General features: G+C 39.3%; 1 protein-coding gene across 3 annotated transcripts in view; it reads left to right on the top strand.

Moving 5' to 3' along the window:
* The window catches only part of slc4a5b (solute carrier family 4 member 5b), a 77,307-nt gene that overhangs the window by 35,710 nt on the left and 22,555 nt on the right, over nt 1–19,042 (top strand). The window contains exons 8-18 of one of the 3 annotated variants that reach the window (XM_038304229.1): nt 2,532–2,689; nt 2,774–2,861; nt 2,942–3,096; nt 3,363–3,488; nt 5,246–5,420; nt 5,498–5,631; nt 9,817–9,997; nt 10,070–10,160; nt 13,001–13,032; nt 13,807–13,998; nt 18,553–18,666. In XM_038304229.1, coding sequence (XP_038160157.1) covers nt 2,532–2,689; nt 2,774–2,861; nt 2,942–3,096; nt 3,363–3,488; nt 5,246–5,420; nt 5,498–5,631; nt 9,817–9,997; nt 10,070–10,160; nt 13,001–13,032; nt 13,807–13,998; nt 18,553–18,666 — 1,446 coding nt within the window. Of the gene's footprint in view, nt 1–2,531; nt 2,690–2,773; nt 2,862–2,941; nt 3,097–3,362; nt 3,489–5,245; nt 5,421–5,497; nt 5,632–9,816; nt 9,998–10,069; nt 10,161–12,973; nt 13,033–13,806; nt 13,999–18,173; nt 18,288–18,552; nt 18,667–19,042 lie in introns of all 3 variants that reach the window. The other 2 variants (XM_038304227.1, XM_038304228.1) reach the window with 2 other exon arrangements.

The following is a 19,042-nucleotide window of genomic DNA, read 5'->3' as shown; positions in this document are numbered from 1 at the left end:
TGTACTGACTCCGAAAGCAGTATTAACAGATTATGAGGAGATTTTAGTTTAAGCGCCCACTGCTCCACTGCCACGTGCTTCTTGGCTGAAAGGCAGAACTTCATGAAAACAAAACTGCAGGACAAAATTATTATGATTTTTTTGTTTATTTTATGATTTGCACTTGTTCAGAAACAGAGCAGAGAAAGTCTAAGAGGTATGTGACTCTGGAGCCCAGTTTTTATGGGTTGCACATTCTAGAGTAGGGATAACCAATTGAAAATCAGTGGGGTCTGAAAAAAGAAAATCATCAACCAGTAAAGGTCTGGAGACGTTTTCATCCATCACTTTAAACAGCTTTTAACACTGAAATAAAATGCCACCATGTCATACATAACATTTTTAAATAAATAAGAAATGTAGCTTTTTCAGCTAAAAATAGTATCAGATTCTAAGTTTATCCAAGTTAGTATTATAACGCAAGAATCTTGAAAAAACATAGTTTGTTCTTCTTTACTTCTTTACTAAATTAACATGTTTTTTATTGTGCAGACAGAATCAGACTGCAGAGTTTCTTCATATCTAGAATGTGTGTTTCTGGCATCATTATATTAGTAAATAGGTTCATAAATCTTTTTAAACGGAGCACAGAGAGAAGCGGGGACAGCTGCAGATTTAAAGCTCAACCAGATTTACTGGGATATGCAACATGCAATAAAATATCTCTCCAAGTTTACCACAAAGTTTACAAGAAGAAAATATGCTATGCTATATTTAAAATGCAGCATATCCAATATTTTCTGAATGGAATTGAAATTGTACTTCTAGGGATGCATGATATATCAATTTTAGCATTGGCATCGGCTCTTTTTAATTCTTTTCTTCATGCATTGATGTTTTGAGGCCCTATATGAGTAATGCACTAAAAGGCATCTCTTTAACATCTGTAGTATAAATATCAGTTTGTTGTTGTCAAAAACAGTAAAGCATTCAACAACTATATGTTTGAGCTCATTTTTGGAAAATTAGCCTAATGAAAGTGTAACTGTAGGTCCATGAGCCCCCACCCGAGTGTCCCCACCAACTTTCATCACATAAAGTTACAGCCTTGCAGTGATGGTAGCCTGGACACCGGTGCCCCCCCTGCTTCCCCCCCACCTGCCCGATAATGCCTGGTCCGGCCCAGCAGGATGACCTTTTGACATGTGATGATGACATGTCTATCAAATATTTAATAGCTGTGTCAGTTGCCACTATCTGGCTTTCTGGGATTCAGCATTACTGCCAGTAGATGGCGCCAGGTCTGTTTATGTCGACTCACTGTGCCCAGTGCTAGGGTTCTATTTATGCTTAAAAACAAAGTCAGGATGAACACTTTGAAAGTTTACTTACCTTTTCATTAAAGACAGAATAAAATCATATCCTAAAGGAAAATTCTGTTGAGCAACAGTTTGAGGTAATCCCTCATATCACATTTTTTCTTTAATGTTCAGGAAATTCAGTTCACTTTTTTTAAAATAAAAATTCAAAATTAATATTTTTAAATCATCATGTAATAAAATTGTATTTATTATTACCCTTTTCAATTTTGTATTTTGGATTTCTAGTGTGAATTTATTTCTTTGATGATACTATTTAAACTTTCAAGCACAACTGTATATACTGTAGCCATTTTGTTGTTACTATGGTAACTGGATTTTGGTGTTTTTGGTATAGGAATATAATGTACTATGAATGTTTTACCTTAACCTTTTATAGGGCAATCAGTGAAATAATCCAAATTTCAAGCCAATGGTGTTGTTGGAATGCAGGATACCTTATTACCTTTGTAACATTAAAAAAATATGGATATTTTGACGGCAAGAATAAATGTCAATGTAATCACAAGAAACACCAACTTGCCTGAATATATTAAGGAAAATAACAAAAGTGCTTCTATAAGAGTTAAAGAAACACATTTTTTGGTACAACATAATCTAAGAGGCATTAATGCTGATACCGGCACTTACATTTGTTAGTTTATAAACCTGAATATAATTTTTAACTAGACTTATTAACTTTTTAATCTTTGAATTAGCTTTTTACCTTTTTTTCTTGACTTATTTTACAGTAGGTAATATATCATTCAAGGGCTCATCTAATTTGTTGAATGCCAAAATAAGATGTACAGCCATATAGCAGTATCTTTGCTGAATGGCTGGATATAGATCTTGTACTTCTAGACTTATTCAAGTGATCAAAAATATGAACTTGCCCTATAAAGGGTTAATATGGGTTAGCTTCAGATTGAATCCCCTTCAAAAAAGCCTCCAGTTTGAACACCACACATGATTGGAAGAAAAAGGAGAGTTCTGATAACGATTCCCTAGAACCAGGAAGCTAGCAGGGCACCAGTGGTCTTTAAAATGCTTAGCGTTGTTACAGTAATAACAAAAACGCCCTCTTCCCAAGTGTCAGAAACACCTTTGTGGTGACAGCTAAACTTTCTTCAGGAAGAGAATACTGGTTTTCCCCCCTGGTCACTCTCTTATGCTCTTTCTCCCTTCTTACAGCTAAAGAATAAGTTCATGAAGAAGATTCCTCGTGACGCTGAGGCTTCCAATGTCTTAATTGGTGAAGTGGACTTCCTGGACAAGCCGTTTGTATCTTTTGTACGTCTGGCTCAAGCCACCACACTGGGAGGCCTTACTGAGGTCCCTGTACCTACCCGGTGCGTATATTACTGTTTTCACAATAAACTAGAAAACGTTTTGGAGTTCATGAGAAACTCAAAATTTCACTCCGGTTCCTTCAGGTTCCTCTTTATCCTGCTGGGTCCTCAAGGTAAAACTAAGTCCTACAATGAAATCGGCAGAGCCATCGCAACTCTAATGGTGGATGATGTAAGAAGCTAAACCTCAGTACTTTATGCAAATAATCCAATTTAATGTATTGGTTTGACCGTGGTCTTTGTTTTGATCAGCTGTTCAGTGATGTTGCCTACAAAGCACGGGATCGTGATGACCTAATCGCAGGAGTTGATGAGTTCCTGGATGAAGTGATTGTCCTTCCACCAGGAGAATGGGACCCCAAAATACGTATTGAACCTCCAAAGAAGGTCCCATCAGCAGAAATGAGGCAAGTCCTGGAAGATTACAATGTGAACCAATGGTATCATGTTCACAAAATGATCAATTCTGCTTTAACCATTGAGTGCGATTGGTAAAGTTTAGATGCAGTCGATATTTAGGATAAGCTGTTGTATGAAGTAGTTAATGATGAGTTTATGACCTATCGTCTCTGTACATTTACTTTTTGGTTTATAGAGCGAAAGTTGTTCCATCAGTGTCACAAGCAAAGAACACTTTTTTTGTAATGAAATAAAAAGGTTCTCTTTATTTCAGGAAGTCAGTACTCAACCTAAATGAACTTGGTCAGATGAATGGCTCGGCTGGTGGAGCCGCTGGTGGAGAGGATGACGAGCTTCCTGTTCAGCATGAATTGGGAGAGGAGCTCAAATTCACTGGAAGGTATTATAAATAAAAAAAGAAGAGTGGCATGCTCTATCTTAAATGTTTGCATTTATTGACCAAAACTACAGAAACTGAATACGTTTATAAAACTTTCAGTTAAAGTATTTCAAAAATGTTTCTAGAATATTATTTACATATAGTTTTGAAAAAACTATGAACATAACAGGAAACCAAAAAGGTCCATAGTTATGATAACTAATCTTATCACTTTTTATAATTTGGGATTATGGGAACTTGTACATATAAATACAAGGGTCCCCAGGATTACACATTGGGGTACTCCAAATGTAAACCCTGTCTACTCGGAAAAAAGTCAGCTTTTGAAAGTTCCTGTTCGTTCCGTAGAATTTGAACCAGTCGAGTGTTTGAGGTCTGACCCAGTTCTACAGTCGCTTCAATAGCATATAATTGTCAACAGTGCCAAATGCTGTGCTGAAGTCCAACAGAACATCGCCGTGGCTGTTTTCCCTATGTATGTGGATATTAATGAACACTTGACGAGGGGAGTCCCAGTGCTATGGAGAGCATGGAAGCAGGACAGAATATATTAAAGTGGTTTGTCATTATTAAAAGCTATTCAACTTAAAAAAAATCTTTTTCAATAATTGTGCTGATGAATGGAATGTTTGAGATTGAACTGTAATTTTGCAAAAGGGATCTATCCAGATTTTACTTTTTTAGACATGATAACTTCTGTTTTTAGAGTCTAGAGGAAAGCATCTGATGAGAGGGATGTGTTTACTGTTTGGATCAGGTCAGGTGCATCGAAAGACAGATTTTTTCTCAAGGAAGATTGTAGGGAGGATATCAGGATAGCCAGAGCATGCGCTGATTTGTTTGAAAAGCTGTTATTTTCTCCTGGGTTTAATAGTTTTGTTGGTAGAATACAACTATTTTCTACCTTTTTATGTCTGGATATGGCATCATTATTAAGTTTGGTGTGGATGAGCAGATTAACCCTCTATTTTAATTCAAATCAGTGCAGATGAAGACAGACCCCACTGGTCTTAGGTTTTGAGCAGACTGGATTATGGCTAACTGGCTAGAGGCTAACGTAGAAGATTGGATGCTGGTAGAACAAGCTTGTGGCAGGCAGAAACAGTCCAGATGTGACCAGAATCAGAAGTAAATTCAAGGAATTCAGGCAGGGCTAGCTGAGCACAGTGACCCAGAAATGCAGGCTTTCCACATAGAGAGGGCAAGGCGAGTGCACACTGATACTGAATTGAGTCTCAGGCTAGGAAGAGACATTCTGGTGGGGAGTAACTGAGAGAGTCAGGTATGAATAAGTAAGTAACAGCTAGAAGGAATGTTTAATGTACAGGAAATGGGACCCAAGAGACTACACAGACAGGTTAGTAAAATGCAACGGACATATCTCTCTTAGAAAAAGAAAATTCTTTATCTGGATTATAATCTGGATCATGACAAAAATTTTATGGATTGTGCCAGGGCACGAGGCACTCCTCTAGTTAAAATGTCATTAAAATCCATAATACATTTTCAAGTTATCCTGAACACAAACATCTTGATAAGCACACAAATACAAACTCCTAAAAACATAACCTCCTTGGCAGAGGTAAAACCCTAAAACTTTTAAAAACAATGCAGATGTAGCAGCTTGTTTCTGTTCTGGTTCACCCTGAACTAAAATAAAAAAAGCAATAGAGCTTCACAATAAGTAAACTGTTCCATACTACACTAATGTTAATTGTTTTGTTTTTTCTTAACTTTATCCTGTGTGTTGTTAACAGATTTTGTGGTGGACTGTGGCTGGACATCAAAAGAAAGATCCCATTTTACTGCAGCGATATCTACGATGGCTTCCATATCCAATCCATCTCTGCAGTGCTCTTCATTTACCTGGGCTGCATCACCAACGCAATTACTTTTGGTGGACTGCTGGGAGATGCAACGGATAATTACCAGGTCCTAATGAATACGCAATAAGATCTAATCAATGTTGAAACTAACTGCATTTCACTAATCAAGTCTTCTTCTCTCAGGGAGTGATGGAGAGTTTTCTTGGTACTGCTTTGGCAGGGACTGTCTTCTGTTTGTTTGGTGGACAGCCTCTCATCATTCTCAGTTCAACTGGACCCATCCTCATCTTTGAAAAACTGCTTTACGAGTTCAGCAAGTGAGCCAGGAGCCAAATGATATTCCTTTTTCTTAACTCAGTTAATCAGAATGTTATCTTAGGACTGTATTAAAAATGAAAGCAATTCTGTGGGTGCTACATGGGATTTTCTTAATTAAGAAAACCAAAATTCTTCCAGTAAGTTTAAAATCTCTCAGTTAAGCAAATGAACTTCTCTATTATATCAAATAATGCAAAGAGAAGAGTAAAGAGTGGGATTAAGCCGTGTTAACCTAAATGTGTTGTTGAAAGAGGGACCACTTAACTTGATGGAATCATCATTTAAAAATAATCTACCATTACGATCAGTAGTCTAGTTTAAAAAAAAAGAAGAAAAAAAGGGGGATTTTTTTTTTTTTTGGAAGCATACAAAGCCTAATAGACCTTTTTCACACTTCCGGGTTTTAAAGCGGATGTGGGGTTTGACAACTTCCGGTGGCTATAGCGTTAGCATAAAAGTCTAAGAAAATGGCTCAGTCTCGGCGCAGTTGTTTTTGTTCTGTACCTGGTTGTTCATGTGGGGCAAGAAAACAGCCATATCTGTCCTATCATGCATTCCCACAGATTATGTTGCAACCGCAACAGAAACATAAAACAAATAGTAACAACTGAACAGGAAAATGTTAGAATAAGCTCTAAGTAGTCCAGAAGTCGTACGTGAAAGTTCTTCAGCCGTCAAACATGAACAGGAACTCGAACCAACGAACAAGAGCCAACCGGCTTTCTGACTGTTTCAAACCTGCAGCTTGTGCGGTTCCTCATTTTTCTTCATGGATCTGAAGCATCTAGCTCTGACAACTACCTGCCCCTCGACAATATTTGACACTACAGGCATGCAGAAGTAAAGCATAGTTTCAACATCAAGCATCATCTAGAATCTCAGAACTAACATAACATTCTAGCATGCTGTTTTTCACAAACTGTAGTGGCAAACAAATTTCAGAATGTCAAAATATAACTGAAAAGTTTAAACTATGTCCGTCTCCAATATTCCACATAATTTAGATACTAAGTTAGGCTTCATTACGATGTTTGTGTAGCTCATATCTTGCAGCTAGCGGTTAGCTCGCTAAGCTACGTCTTTTCTTACCTTGATAGCTGTGGATATATTCTTCGTGGAAGAACTTGTATCCTTTCACAGATTTGTTGGTGGGGGAATTCGCCGCAGCGATTTCCTCCGCATCCGCGAAAGAAAGTGTTGGCAAACTAAGTAAGGATGACGAAAAGCACCGGAGGAGAGACATTTTTCAGAGTAAAACAGGAAGTGCTCCAGCCCTTTCAGACGCAACTTCCGGTTGTCGTGAAAAAGGTCTATTAATATAGTCCATTAACCGAAAGCAATATGCATGGCATATTACATGCCAGGTTATTACATGTCAGGTACGCCGGTCATTGACCTTGACCGAGGCACCTTAAAGTAGAACTGCAGTTAGTCCCTGGACTGGCATGGCTATTACTGTCCCTACATAGTTAGCATGGCTATCATTGCCCCTACACAGTTAGCATGGCTATCACTGCCCCTACATAGTTAGCATGGCTATCACTGTCCCTACATAGTTAGCATGGCTATCACTGTCCCTACACAGTTAGCATGGCTATCACTGTCCCTACACAGTTAGCATGGCTATCACTGCCTCTACATAGTTAGCATGGCTATCACTGTCCCTACATGGTTAGCATGGCTATCACTGTCCCCACATAGTTAGCATCGCTATCACTGCCCCTACATAGTTAGCATGGCTATCATTGCCCCTACACAGTTAGCATGGCTATCACTGCCCCTACATGGTTAGCATGGCTATCACTGTCCCCACATAGTTAGCATGGCTATCCCTCTCCCTACACAGTTAGCATGGCTATCACTGCCCCTACATAGTTAGCATGGCTATCACTGTCCCTACATGGTTAGCACGGCTATCACTGTCCCCACATAGTTAGCATCGCTATCACTGCCCCTACATAGTTAGCATGGCTATCATTGCCCTTACACAGTTAGCATGGCTATCACTGTCCCTACATATTTAGCATGGCTGTCACTGTCCCGACATGGTTAGCATGGCTATCACTGTCCCCACATAGTTAGCATCGCTATCACTGCCCCTACATAGTTAGCATCGCTATCATTGCCCCTACACAGTTAGCATGGCTATCATTGCCCTACACAGTTAGCATGGCTATCACTGCCCCTACATAGTTAGCTTTGGCTATCACTGCCCCTATATAGTTAGCATGGCTATCACTGTCCCTACATGGTTAGCATGGCTATCACTGTTCCTACATAATTAGCATGGCTATCACTGTCCCTACACAGTTAGCATGGCTATCACTGCCCCTACATAGTTAGCATGGCTATCATTGCCCCTACACAGTTAGCATGGCTATCACTGCCCCTACATGGTTAGCATGGCTATCACTGTCCCCACATAGTTAGCATGGCTATCACTCTCCCTACACAGTTAGCATGGCTATCACTGCCCCTACATAGTTAGCATGGCTATCACTGTCCCTACATGGTTAGCACGGCTATCACTGTCCCCACATAGTTAGCATCGCTATCACTGCCCCTACATAGTTAGCATGGCTATCATTGCCCCTACACAGTTAGCATGGCTATCACTGTCCCTACATATTTAGCATGGCTGTCACTGTCCCGACATGGTTAGCATGGCTATCACTGTCCCCACATAGTTAGCATCGCTATCACTGCCCCTACATAGTTAGCATGGCTATCATTGCCCCTACACAGTTAGCATGGCTATCATTGCCCTACACAGTTAGCATGGCTATCACTGCCCCTACATAGTTAGCTTTGGCTATCACTGCCCCTATATAGTTAGCATGGCTATCACTGTCCCTACATAATTAGCATGGCTATCACTGTCCCTACACAGTTAGCATGGCTATCACTGCCTCTACATAGTTAGCACGGCTATCACTGCCCCTACATAGTTAGCATGGCTATCACTGCTCCTACATAGTTAGCATGGCTATCACTGCCCTTACATGGTTAGCAGGGCTATCACTGCCCCTAAATAGTTAGCATGGCTATCCCTGCCCCTACAAAGTTAGGGACTCATTTCCCACTGGGATAAGCTTATAATCATGGTAGGCCACTTCTTCGATTTTATTTATTTGGCTCAGGCTACTCGTACGCTCATAGCCTGCCAAATGTTGAAATGGCAATAATATTGCCATTACTGTTAATATATTGTAGAAATTTTACACATTCAGTAATAAAACGTCACAGGGGATGGTATGGGGGGATGGTCATTTAAGAAGGCGGAGGCCGTCCCCCCTCATCACCCCTCAACTCGAGTACTGATTGCGATCCGGCAAAGGGAAGGAAGAGAAGAAGAAAGTATTTTAAAATGGGAATGCCCATTGTTGGAAGGTTAGTTTTAGTCCGAGTCTGTAGTGCAACACTGCATACAGTCACAACCCTCAAAATCATGTATCTTCCTCATGAAAATCAAATTAATTTAAAATGTGATTCCATCGCATTTTTCACATATGATAAAGCATTTTGTTCATTTATTTCATTTTCCTTTCCACTTTTGATCACATGGAAACTGTGTTCACATGCTATATTCCTCACATGTGCACTCAATTTATTATTTTTTTCATGTGAATATCAATAGATGGTGCTTTGTTTAATACCCATTTTTCAATTTGTAAAAAACCTTTACAGAAAAATCCCATGAATTGCATAAACTACAACTTTTTTGCCCTTTTAGGGCCAATTCTCCAGTCGTGAGAGAAATTTTTACTGAGACCGAGTTTCGGCTTCTTCTGTAGTATACAGGGGGTAACAAGGGGCGATCAGCCTCTCACGACTGAGGGGTAAGATAAGGGGAAAATTAAACATGTTTAAAAATTCAGTCGGCCGTCATAAGATCGCATCAGAGTGTCGACCCGCAATGTGAGAACATGAACTGTGATCTCACTGAGGATGGTATCACAGGGACTTGACTGCGAAGAAGCCACAGAGACTATTTTACGCTTTATAGATAGTTAGATGTCATCACGGACTGTGTCTCACAGAAAGTATTTTACATTATTTTGCCAATATAAAAAAAACGCGCATCCCTGACTACCTACATGTTCTCCTGCTGCTCAGTAAGGGATTGAAAACTCAATAGTAAATAGTTACCATCTTCTCTTTTTTCTGAATGACTTCCCTCCCAGGAACAATAACATAGACTACATGGAGCTCCGTCTGTGGATCGGTCTGCACTCATGTCTGCAGTGCTTTCTGCTGGTCATCTCAGACGCCAGCTACATCATCAAATATATGACCCGCTTCACAGAGGAAGGTTTCTCCAGCCTCATCTCCTTCATCTTTATCTCAGATGCCATAAAGAAGATGGTCAGTAACATGCTAGAACATTTGTAGATTTCCTTGTTATAGATGTGAAGCAACATGTTTTCTTTTTCTCAGGTTGGAACCTTTAAATATTACCCAATCAACCGGGGCTTTAAGCCAGATTACATAACATCTTACAAGTGTGAATGCGTGGCTCCAGATCAGGGTAAGACTTCAAACCGTTTACAGTCGGTTCTTTACTTGAAACATATGTTTTAGATAGCTCTATAAGAGGGATGTAAAACATGATGAAATGCCACCAACTAACAGTCAATGTGAACTAAAAGGTCAGTGATTGAAACCATGGATTAATCACAAATGAAAACAGGAGTTTAGATACTGAAAAAAAATACATTTTTTTTTACAGGTGTGTTCACACCAAACAATTGTACGGTAAACGATTTGTGCTATCACTATGTAGAGGTCAGAGCAGGAGTACTATGAAGTGAAGGATGTGATTCTAGTTACGCGAAAGGCAGGTTATCAGTGATTACATCTAACCGAGAGCAACACCACACCTGCACAGGTTGTGAAGCAGTTTAAAAATCAGAATCTTTCTGTATTTTCATATTGCAACAGGCAATAAGGGACTGACGTAAGAGGATTAGGGCCACAAAAAAAAAAAAGAAGATTTTTAAATATTATTTCAGTTTAATATGGAAAAAAGTCACAATTCTGATTTTAATCGCAGAATTTTGACTTTAATCTCAGAATTCTCACTTTAATCTCAGACTTCTGGCTTTAATCTCAGAATTCTCACTTTAATCTCAGACTTCTGGCTTTAATTTCAGAATTCTGATTTTGATCTCAGAATTCTGACTTTTCTCAGAAATCTGACTTTTTTTCTCAGAATTCTGACTTTAACCGCAGACTTCTGGCTTTCTGATGAGGAAAAAGAAGTATTTGACCGCCTACCAAACAGCAAGTATTCTGGCTCCTACAAGCCAGTTAGTCTTTCTTTAAGACACAGCCCCAATTTTTCCTGTATTTTCAATACAGGAAAAACAAGTAATTGACCCCCTGGACAAACAGCATGTTGATATTTTCTAGAAAAGCCATTATTGGCCAGAACAGATGTCAAACTGTTTTTATAGTTGGTGACAAGGTTTGTGCACATTTCGGCAGGGATTTTGGCCCACTCCTCCCTGCAGACAGCCTCCAAATCATTCAGGTTCCGAGGTTGTCGCCTGGCAACTCGAATTTTAAGCTCCCTCCAAAGATTTTCAATTGGATTCAGTTCTGGAGACAAGATAGACCACTTCAGAACCTTGATGTGCTTCTTCTTCAGCCACTCTTTTGTTTCTTTGGCGGTGTGCTGAAGGAAGGAGATGTTGGTCCAGAATTCCACGATACATGGCCCTGTCCATCCTCCCGTCAATATGATGGAGTTGTCCCGTCCCCTTGGCTGAACAGCATCCCCAAAGCATGATGTTGCCACCACCATGCTTGAAGGTGGGGATGGTGTTCTTTGGGTTGTACTCTGTGTTCTTTGCCCTCCAAACATGACGAGTTGAGTTGAGGCCAAAAAGTTCTATTTTGGTCTCATCTGACCGAATCACCTTCTTCCAGGCGTCTTCTGAGTCGTCCAGGTGGTGAATGGCGAACTTCATGCGGCCCTGTACATGTTTCTTCTTGAGCAGGGGGACCTTGCGTGTGCTGCAGGATTTCAATCCATGACGGCGTAGTGTGTTACCAACCGTTTCTTTTGTAACTGTGGTCCCAGCTGCCTTCAGTTGATTCATCAGTTCCCCCCTTGTGGTTTTGGGATGATTCCTCACCGTTTGCATGATCAGGGACACCCCACCAGGGGAGATCTTGTGTGGAGGCGCAGACCGAGGGAGGTTGGCGGTGGTGTGGTGCTTCTTCCATTTCTGCACCAGCTGTCTTTTATACAGGTAACGAGGTGAGGCAGCCATATTTGATGTAGATAAATGGTTGGGATTGGGGCTGTGTCTTAAAGAAAGACTAACTGGCTTGTAGGAGCCAGAATACTTGCTGTTTGTCCAGGGGGTCATATACTTGTTTTTCCTCATCAGATGGTTTTCAATTTTTATAAATTCATATGATGTGAATTTCTGGAATTTTTTTTGGGATTCTGTCTCTCACTGTTAGAATGTACATATGATTAAAATTGTAGATTGTTGCATTCTTTGTAAGAGGGCAAACCTGCATAATCAGCAAGGGGTCAAATACTTATTTCCCCCACTGTATAAGCCAATCACAAGAAAGTACTCCATGTGTTATAACTTACCCCAGATTCCACATCCTCCCCTCTGCTTGCATGAGTTGTGCTGTTCGTGTGTGAATCTTGTTCTTTGTGTGTGCAGATTTTTTTTGTGCTTGCATGAATCGTGCTGAGTGTGTGTGGATCTTGTCCTATGCATGTATGAATCACATATGTGTATTTGTGACAATTGAGACCGATCTAGTTCCATACAGTGCCGTCTGGAGAAATGGCTCAAGATTCCAGTAAACAATTGTTGAAACCTTTTTGAAGGACATAAGTAATACCCTAAAAAAGTTGCAAATTTCATGATATTGGACTACAAGTCTGTAATAAAGTTTGAATTAAATTTTAATGCCAGGTCAACCAATAAACCTATTAAATGAATGCAAACTAGATTTTATTTTACTTTGATTGAGTGGGGAGGAAGTTATGAGTTTTAGACTGTGGTTGTATACAACTACTGTAGTTCTCACTAATTACCATTTTATAAATTACATCACCCTGAGTTTTTGGTAGGGAAAATATTAATTTGGCCAAAATTAAACCTTTATTTTATACGGCGTATACATCTTTTATATATTGTTTTTTTTTTTTTTTTTTTGCTTCATTCTTGGATGCTGTCTGAAATGTAAGTTACACCTTGATAGACCACATAAACTCTGAAGAAGCACTCATAAAATCCAAGAAAATAAAAATGTATTTTAAAGGATGAAATCACCTATGCTGAAAGATGTTCTGTTTGCCCCCTTCAGCGTCTGCTCTGGGTTTAAATGTTTCAGCTCCTGTGTCAGAGGATAATATAACTCTGCTGGTAAGTGACCAACTGCACAAAAAAATGACATTTCTAACCCTTTTTGTTGACCTTTTCTCATTTATGAAAACAAAAATTGACTAATTTTTTGTCTCATATATTTTGTGTTATTTTGATCTTTGAAAAGTGGTAAACAGTCTCAGAAATTTGAGAAGCAACTTGGAAGTTAAAATGATGTTTTTTACTTGCAGCAATGACGGAAGAAAATTCCCTCCATACGTCTTTGGTTTTTTCATGCAGTTAAAATTGGTCTTTTGCAGCTTGAAAATGTTCAAAGTGGCCCGATTAGTCTTTTTGCTAAGCAAAGGAAATGTGTTGGTAGCTGGTAAGAAGTGCAGCAACAGCTTTTTATCAAACTTTGACTAAAACTTAAACCCCTCAATGGAGTCTACTTTTTGGCATAATAAAACCCCATAATCAGAAAATATACTGTGCATGGAAAAAGCTACAATCCTCTATGTGATATTGGTTGTGGAAGTTAGGATACGTTTTGAACCATTATAGAGAGATCAGCCTTAAAATCGATTGAAATTTGACTGACAGTTATATTGAAGGTTATTTTCATTTTGAAAAGTCATTCTGAAAAGAAAAACCAAAGAAGGAACCGTACACCTGGGTTTTTGTTCTGCGCTATGTTTTCTTCTGTTATCGCCTGTTTTTTTTTTCTTCTGTCTTCTGTTTGCCTTCTTTCCCGATCCACTGCCCTCCCTTTGGTTTCCTCTTAATCCCTCCTCCCACCTCTCCTTTGCTCCTGCTCTCCTTTTCCACTCCTAGTTTAACTTGACAGACCTGGATTGGAGTCAGCTGAGTAAGAAAGAGTGTGTGAAGTATGGTGGTGCATTGGTGGGAGGATCCTGTAAGTATGTTCCCGACCTGGCCCTAATGTCCTTCATCCTCTTCATCGGCACCTACTCTATGACTGTTTCTTTGAAAAAGTTCAAGTTCAGCCGCTACTTCCCAACAAAGGTAAGGCCTCTTTCATGTGACGCAGTTTGTAGAAAATTCCCCTGTTTTTCCCCAACCTGATGGAATCCCTTCAGTCCACCTAATCTACAGCATGAGAAACACAGCTATCCTCAAAGCACCTTAGTTGTTTGGTTTGTAGAATAGAGCTTGTGGTTTTCCTCCAATGTGTTTGAATATTATCTTCATGTTCTTTTAATCTGAGCCTAAAAATCCACAATTTGAAGCAACAGCCAGTGTTTACCAGCTTCTGAAGTGACATTGCGAAGGAAAAATATATAGGTGTGCAGACTTATGATAAAGTCAAGCAGAAGTGATATTCTTGGAAGAATCTAAAAACATAGACAATCCTCTTCAATATCATGAGTTTCTCATTTAAATCAGAGGTCTCGAATTAGCAGACCAGGGTCTGGATCCGGACCCAACCAGACTTAAAACATTTATAAATTACTGCATGTTGTCCGACAACGGTGTCTAAACGTCACTTGCACCGCTTCTCCTGTTAATACGGTAAAGCCCTCCGTAGCGTCCGGCACCAGGCTACATGTGATCCATATTATCCAAGGAACTGCTGTCCGTCTGGGTCGCTGCTGCTTTTTAACCTGACTCCACCAGATGGATTTGCTGGATTTGCTCCGCATATCCATCTGGAAACCTTCCGTTGAAGTAATTTTGGGAAGGGGCGAAAATACTGGTTAGCTGATTGGCCTATGTTGGTGATAGACGGGCCAAATAAACCAATCAGATCAACGAAGCATATGACGTACTAACAGAGCAACGGCGAAAACACAACCACAAGCCGAAGCCAGTCGGGAGAAGAGCAAAAACATCTTTTTCTTTGAGAAAAGCCTCCAGAGCAGTGTTTCGCTCTTCTTTCAGTGAAGAAATACTCTGTAATTCCGATAAAACTTGCTCCAAATTTTCTTTAACGGAAAGTAGCCAGACTGATCTGCGAGTGAAACCTTGAAAGCTCACGAGATCAGGATGGCTACTTGCCGTTAAAAAAAATTGGAGCCTTTCAAACGAACGTCCAATCAGCGTTGGCTTTGAGGCGGGTTGAGGTGTGACGCAACGAGAAGCGCGACAGTTCAGTCTAAAGAACATGGCGGCTTCAGCCGATGAAACTAGTGTTAGCGTGGCTATCGAGCAAGTTTTATTGGAATTACAGAAAGCTCGCGAGATCAGGATGGTCTCACGAGGCAAGCTACTTTTAAACACAGCAGGAAAACCTGTGGCAAGCCGGTCGATGGAAAACAAGACGATGAGAAAAAGAGAGCAGAGAAAGTGTGGACTGCTGGAAGAACTGTGGTGAACTGGTGAAAGAAAAGTGAAATGGTGCTCAAAGATTACCCTCAACATTTAGAGGATGTTTGGCTCAACCTGCTGCTGTGAAGCAGGATTCTCCACCATGAACAGAATCAAAAATAAATATGGATCCAGGCTGAAAATGAGCACCTTGATATGTGCTTTAGAATGGCTTAGTCTCCATTCAAACCAGGTTTAAAGCCTTGCAGGGCAGTATAAAGCCCACTGCCAACATTAAGACGGAAAAAAGAAATCAAATAAGGGTCAGTTCAGGTGTTTTATAAAAAAAGTTATTCAGGAAATTGTCTAAATACCAAACTTTAAAAAAAAATTTGATTTTAAAATGGAAAAACCTTCTATTTTTTTATATTTTGTATTGAAAGGTTCAATATATAACATGAATGCATAAACACCTCATTTTATTTCAGTGTTAAATTCTGTTTACTAGTGTTTGATTATCTTTATTTGGACACCGCTGATTTTTAATTGGTTTCTCCTGATTTAAATAATGAAAACATAATTTTATAGTTTTGCATCAGCCTAGTATTCCAGCATCTCTAGGATTGGTGAACTTCACCATTTATGTAAAACTGCAGCTCTAGATGACTGCGAGCATCAGGTTTTATTTGTGGTTTTATCATTGTTTATTATCCTGTCACCGCTATGGAGGATGGATGGGTTCACAATCAGTCAGAACAATCATATTTTGTCACCAAATTCCCAAGACAAAAAGAATACTGAATATTTGTCGCTAGTTGCTTTTTAATAGGTGTCTGACAAGCTGCTAAATATACCGTCAAATTCGCTAAGTTTGCAAATGTGCCACATATTCTCTCTGCTGGTAAAGATTCTTAGTCATCCAGGTCATAGTTATTCCAAAAAAAAAGTTAAAAAACTTTGTTTATGACTTCAAACTTGGAAACAAAGTCTAGTGGATTGTTTTTTTTTACTTTTTTGGAATTCATTCTCTGCAAACTATATGGGCTGGTTTCTGTGTACTCATGTTAACTTTTGTCACTTTAAGAGTGGAGCCAGCCTGAGAAAATAAACAGCATGTTATTGGCTACTTTTCTAGAAATCTGGTCTCTTCAGACAAATCTTGTCTCTTCAGACAAGATTTCTGTTCATAGCTAGTAAAGTTAACAAAGCCTCTTCAGGCATCTTTTGGTTTAAAGAAACTGCAAAAAACTGAAATTTAAGTACGTTGATTTATCTTAAAATAAGTGCATTTGTTCTTGGATTGAACAGGTAGTTGAGACTTTGCTAATAGAATAAGACAATTTACATTGAAAATAGGAAAAAAATAGAAAGTAAGTAAGTAAAGTAACTGCAGTTTAAATTGCATAATCAAATAGTAACTGCACATTATACATTGCACAAGTTATTGCTGTTGTAGTGTCGCATTGTATAAACTGGGAAAAAAAATCTAGATAAGTCATTTTTTTCATAAAATAAGTGCATTTATTCTTAGATTGAGGAGATAAAAGAGATAATGATTTTCCAATGAAACAAGACAATGTAAACTTAAAATAAGAAAACACAACTCCATTGTCTTATTTCAAGTGCATATTATCTAACTATCTTATTTTAAGATAAAAAATACTCATTCAGATCAATCATCAATCATCATCATTGGCAAACCATCTCAATTACCTACTCAAATTAAGGATAAATACACTTAATTTAGGAAATGTTTACTTATTTCTAGAAGGGGTGTAAATGACACCCATCATGGCGATTCGATTCAGTATCGGTTTCCTGCCACAACAATTCGATTATTTTCAATACTCAAGAATACACCACGATTCGATTCAATTAATCGGTTGTTTTTTGTTTTTTTTTAACACCTTAAAGGCTAGACAATATTTCAAATTTTAAATAAATTAATGAAAGCTGTAATATCGTTATGCATTTTTTTTGAGAAACGACAGCAAATAACAGAAGTAGAAAAGTTGCACTCCACCTATTCCTATTAAAGCCTCATTCACTGAAAAATAACGATACCCCTGCGTTATAGATTCTGAAAAGCCTTGCATCAAAAAAATACTGGACAAAATCAGTGCAATGAGTGCAATACAATACGTCGGCTCCAGGCGTCCCCGCCCCGTCCGCTGCACCTCTCCCAGATTGTAGCAGACCGCAAACAGGAGGCCGGCTTGTTTTGTTTTTATGACCGAAATTGCGGGAAACAACTCGTGAAGTTTGACCCGCTAGAAGAGGGAGGTGCGCGAGAACGCTGGGACCCTTTTTCCACCTGGATCTCGGCTCTTTTTGGCCCTCATGTCCCTCCGTTGTCGGATTAAACCTGCCCCCACTTCCTCGCCGCCTCGGCCATATCTAGACCCACAGCGTGTAGCGCAGACCACGCTTCAATATTGAGCATAAATCACAAATGTCTGTGTCAAGCTCACTGTGACACACTGCTGTAAGAGTATAACCAGGAAGCGAGGTAGGAGGGCAAAATAGGTTTAGCACCACCGCAGCACGGGAGGAGAATTACGTCCAGGAGCGAACGGATAAAAATAGACCGGAGGGAAAAAAAACATGAATCGATACTCTTGCGGACGTGTTGATGCATCGGATCGTCGGCTGTTGGATCGATGCATCGATACAAAACCATTATTATTTACACCCCTAATTTCTAGATCATTTTCCTGTATACAGTCTGCAATTTACCAATTCAAATTAAGGGTAAATACGCTTCTTTTAATAATTTTTTTTACAAAGTTTTAGATGCTTCCTGAAATGGGGGTGTGTTTACTTTTGATGCATTCTAAACATTGCATGTTCTAGGAATCCCCACTTCTGGACATGCTGTGTACCTCAGTGTCTTCCTTGTTCCCTTATCCCCTGTTCTCCCTGCATGTGTTCAGCTTCGTTGCCTCATAAGTGACTTTGCCATCATCATCTCCATCATGGTCTTCTGTGGCTTGGATTATCTTCTGGCGGTGGACACCCCCAAATTACATGTACCCACCAAGATAAAGGTCCAATTTTCCCCCATGCATTCATCGTCCATTGTTCCTTACCTTCTGATTGCTGCTTGAACCTCTTTACCTGATAATCAATCATTTGTAGATTTCTAATCATATTTTATTCATTATAATTAAAACATTGTTTGGACAGAGTTTATCACCTCTTATTTTTCTTTTTCTCATGTTCCAACATTTTCTGGGCACATGATCCCAATCCATGTTTGTCCTCCTTCTGCTCTGGTCTGTGTGTTTCTGTGTTTTCATGCTGCTGGACTAGATGAGGAAGCTTATCAGTGATTTTGCCATCTTCATGTCAATCATGTCCTTTGTGGGTCTGGATATGTTGATGGGTTTAGACACCCCAAAACTAATCGTTCCGACAGAGTTTAAGGTATTTATTTTTGACTAAAACATGTCGAATCAGTGATTTTTTGTGATGTTTTGTTATGCTTTTGTTATATTTGTTGTCTTTATGTAGTTGAAAAAGATGGAAGGGTCTAGCCTACACACATTTTATAAGGCTAGATCAACTTTACAGAGTTGTGTCATTGGGGTTTCAGCATTGCCCTCTTTAAAGACATAAAGTTAGAAGTTATTTGAAGTATAACAAGAGGAGTACCACCCACCATCTTACAGTAGTAGCCATTCAAAATTTCCCACTTTTCTTGATGGGCCCTTAGCTCGTCCCCTACAATTCCTTTTTGAACACCTAAAATATTCTTTCTGTCATGATTAGTGGACATTAAGATCTAAAGAGAAGCATCCTC

Source organism: Cyprinodon tularosa, unplaced genomic scaffold, assembly GCF_016077235.1.
Source record: "Cyprinodon tularosa strain WSP-4 unplaced genomic scaffold, ASM1607723v1 ctg529, whole genome shotgun sequence".
NCBI classification, from domain to species: Eukaryota; Metazoa; Chordata; class Actinopteri; order Cyprinodontiformes; family Cyprinodontidae; genus Cyprinodon; species Cyprinodon tularosa.
The sequence above is the reverse complement of the archived record's forward strand: the minus strand, read 5'-3'. Positions and strand labels throughout refer to the sequence as shown.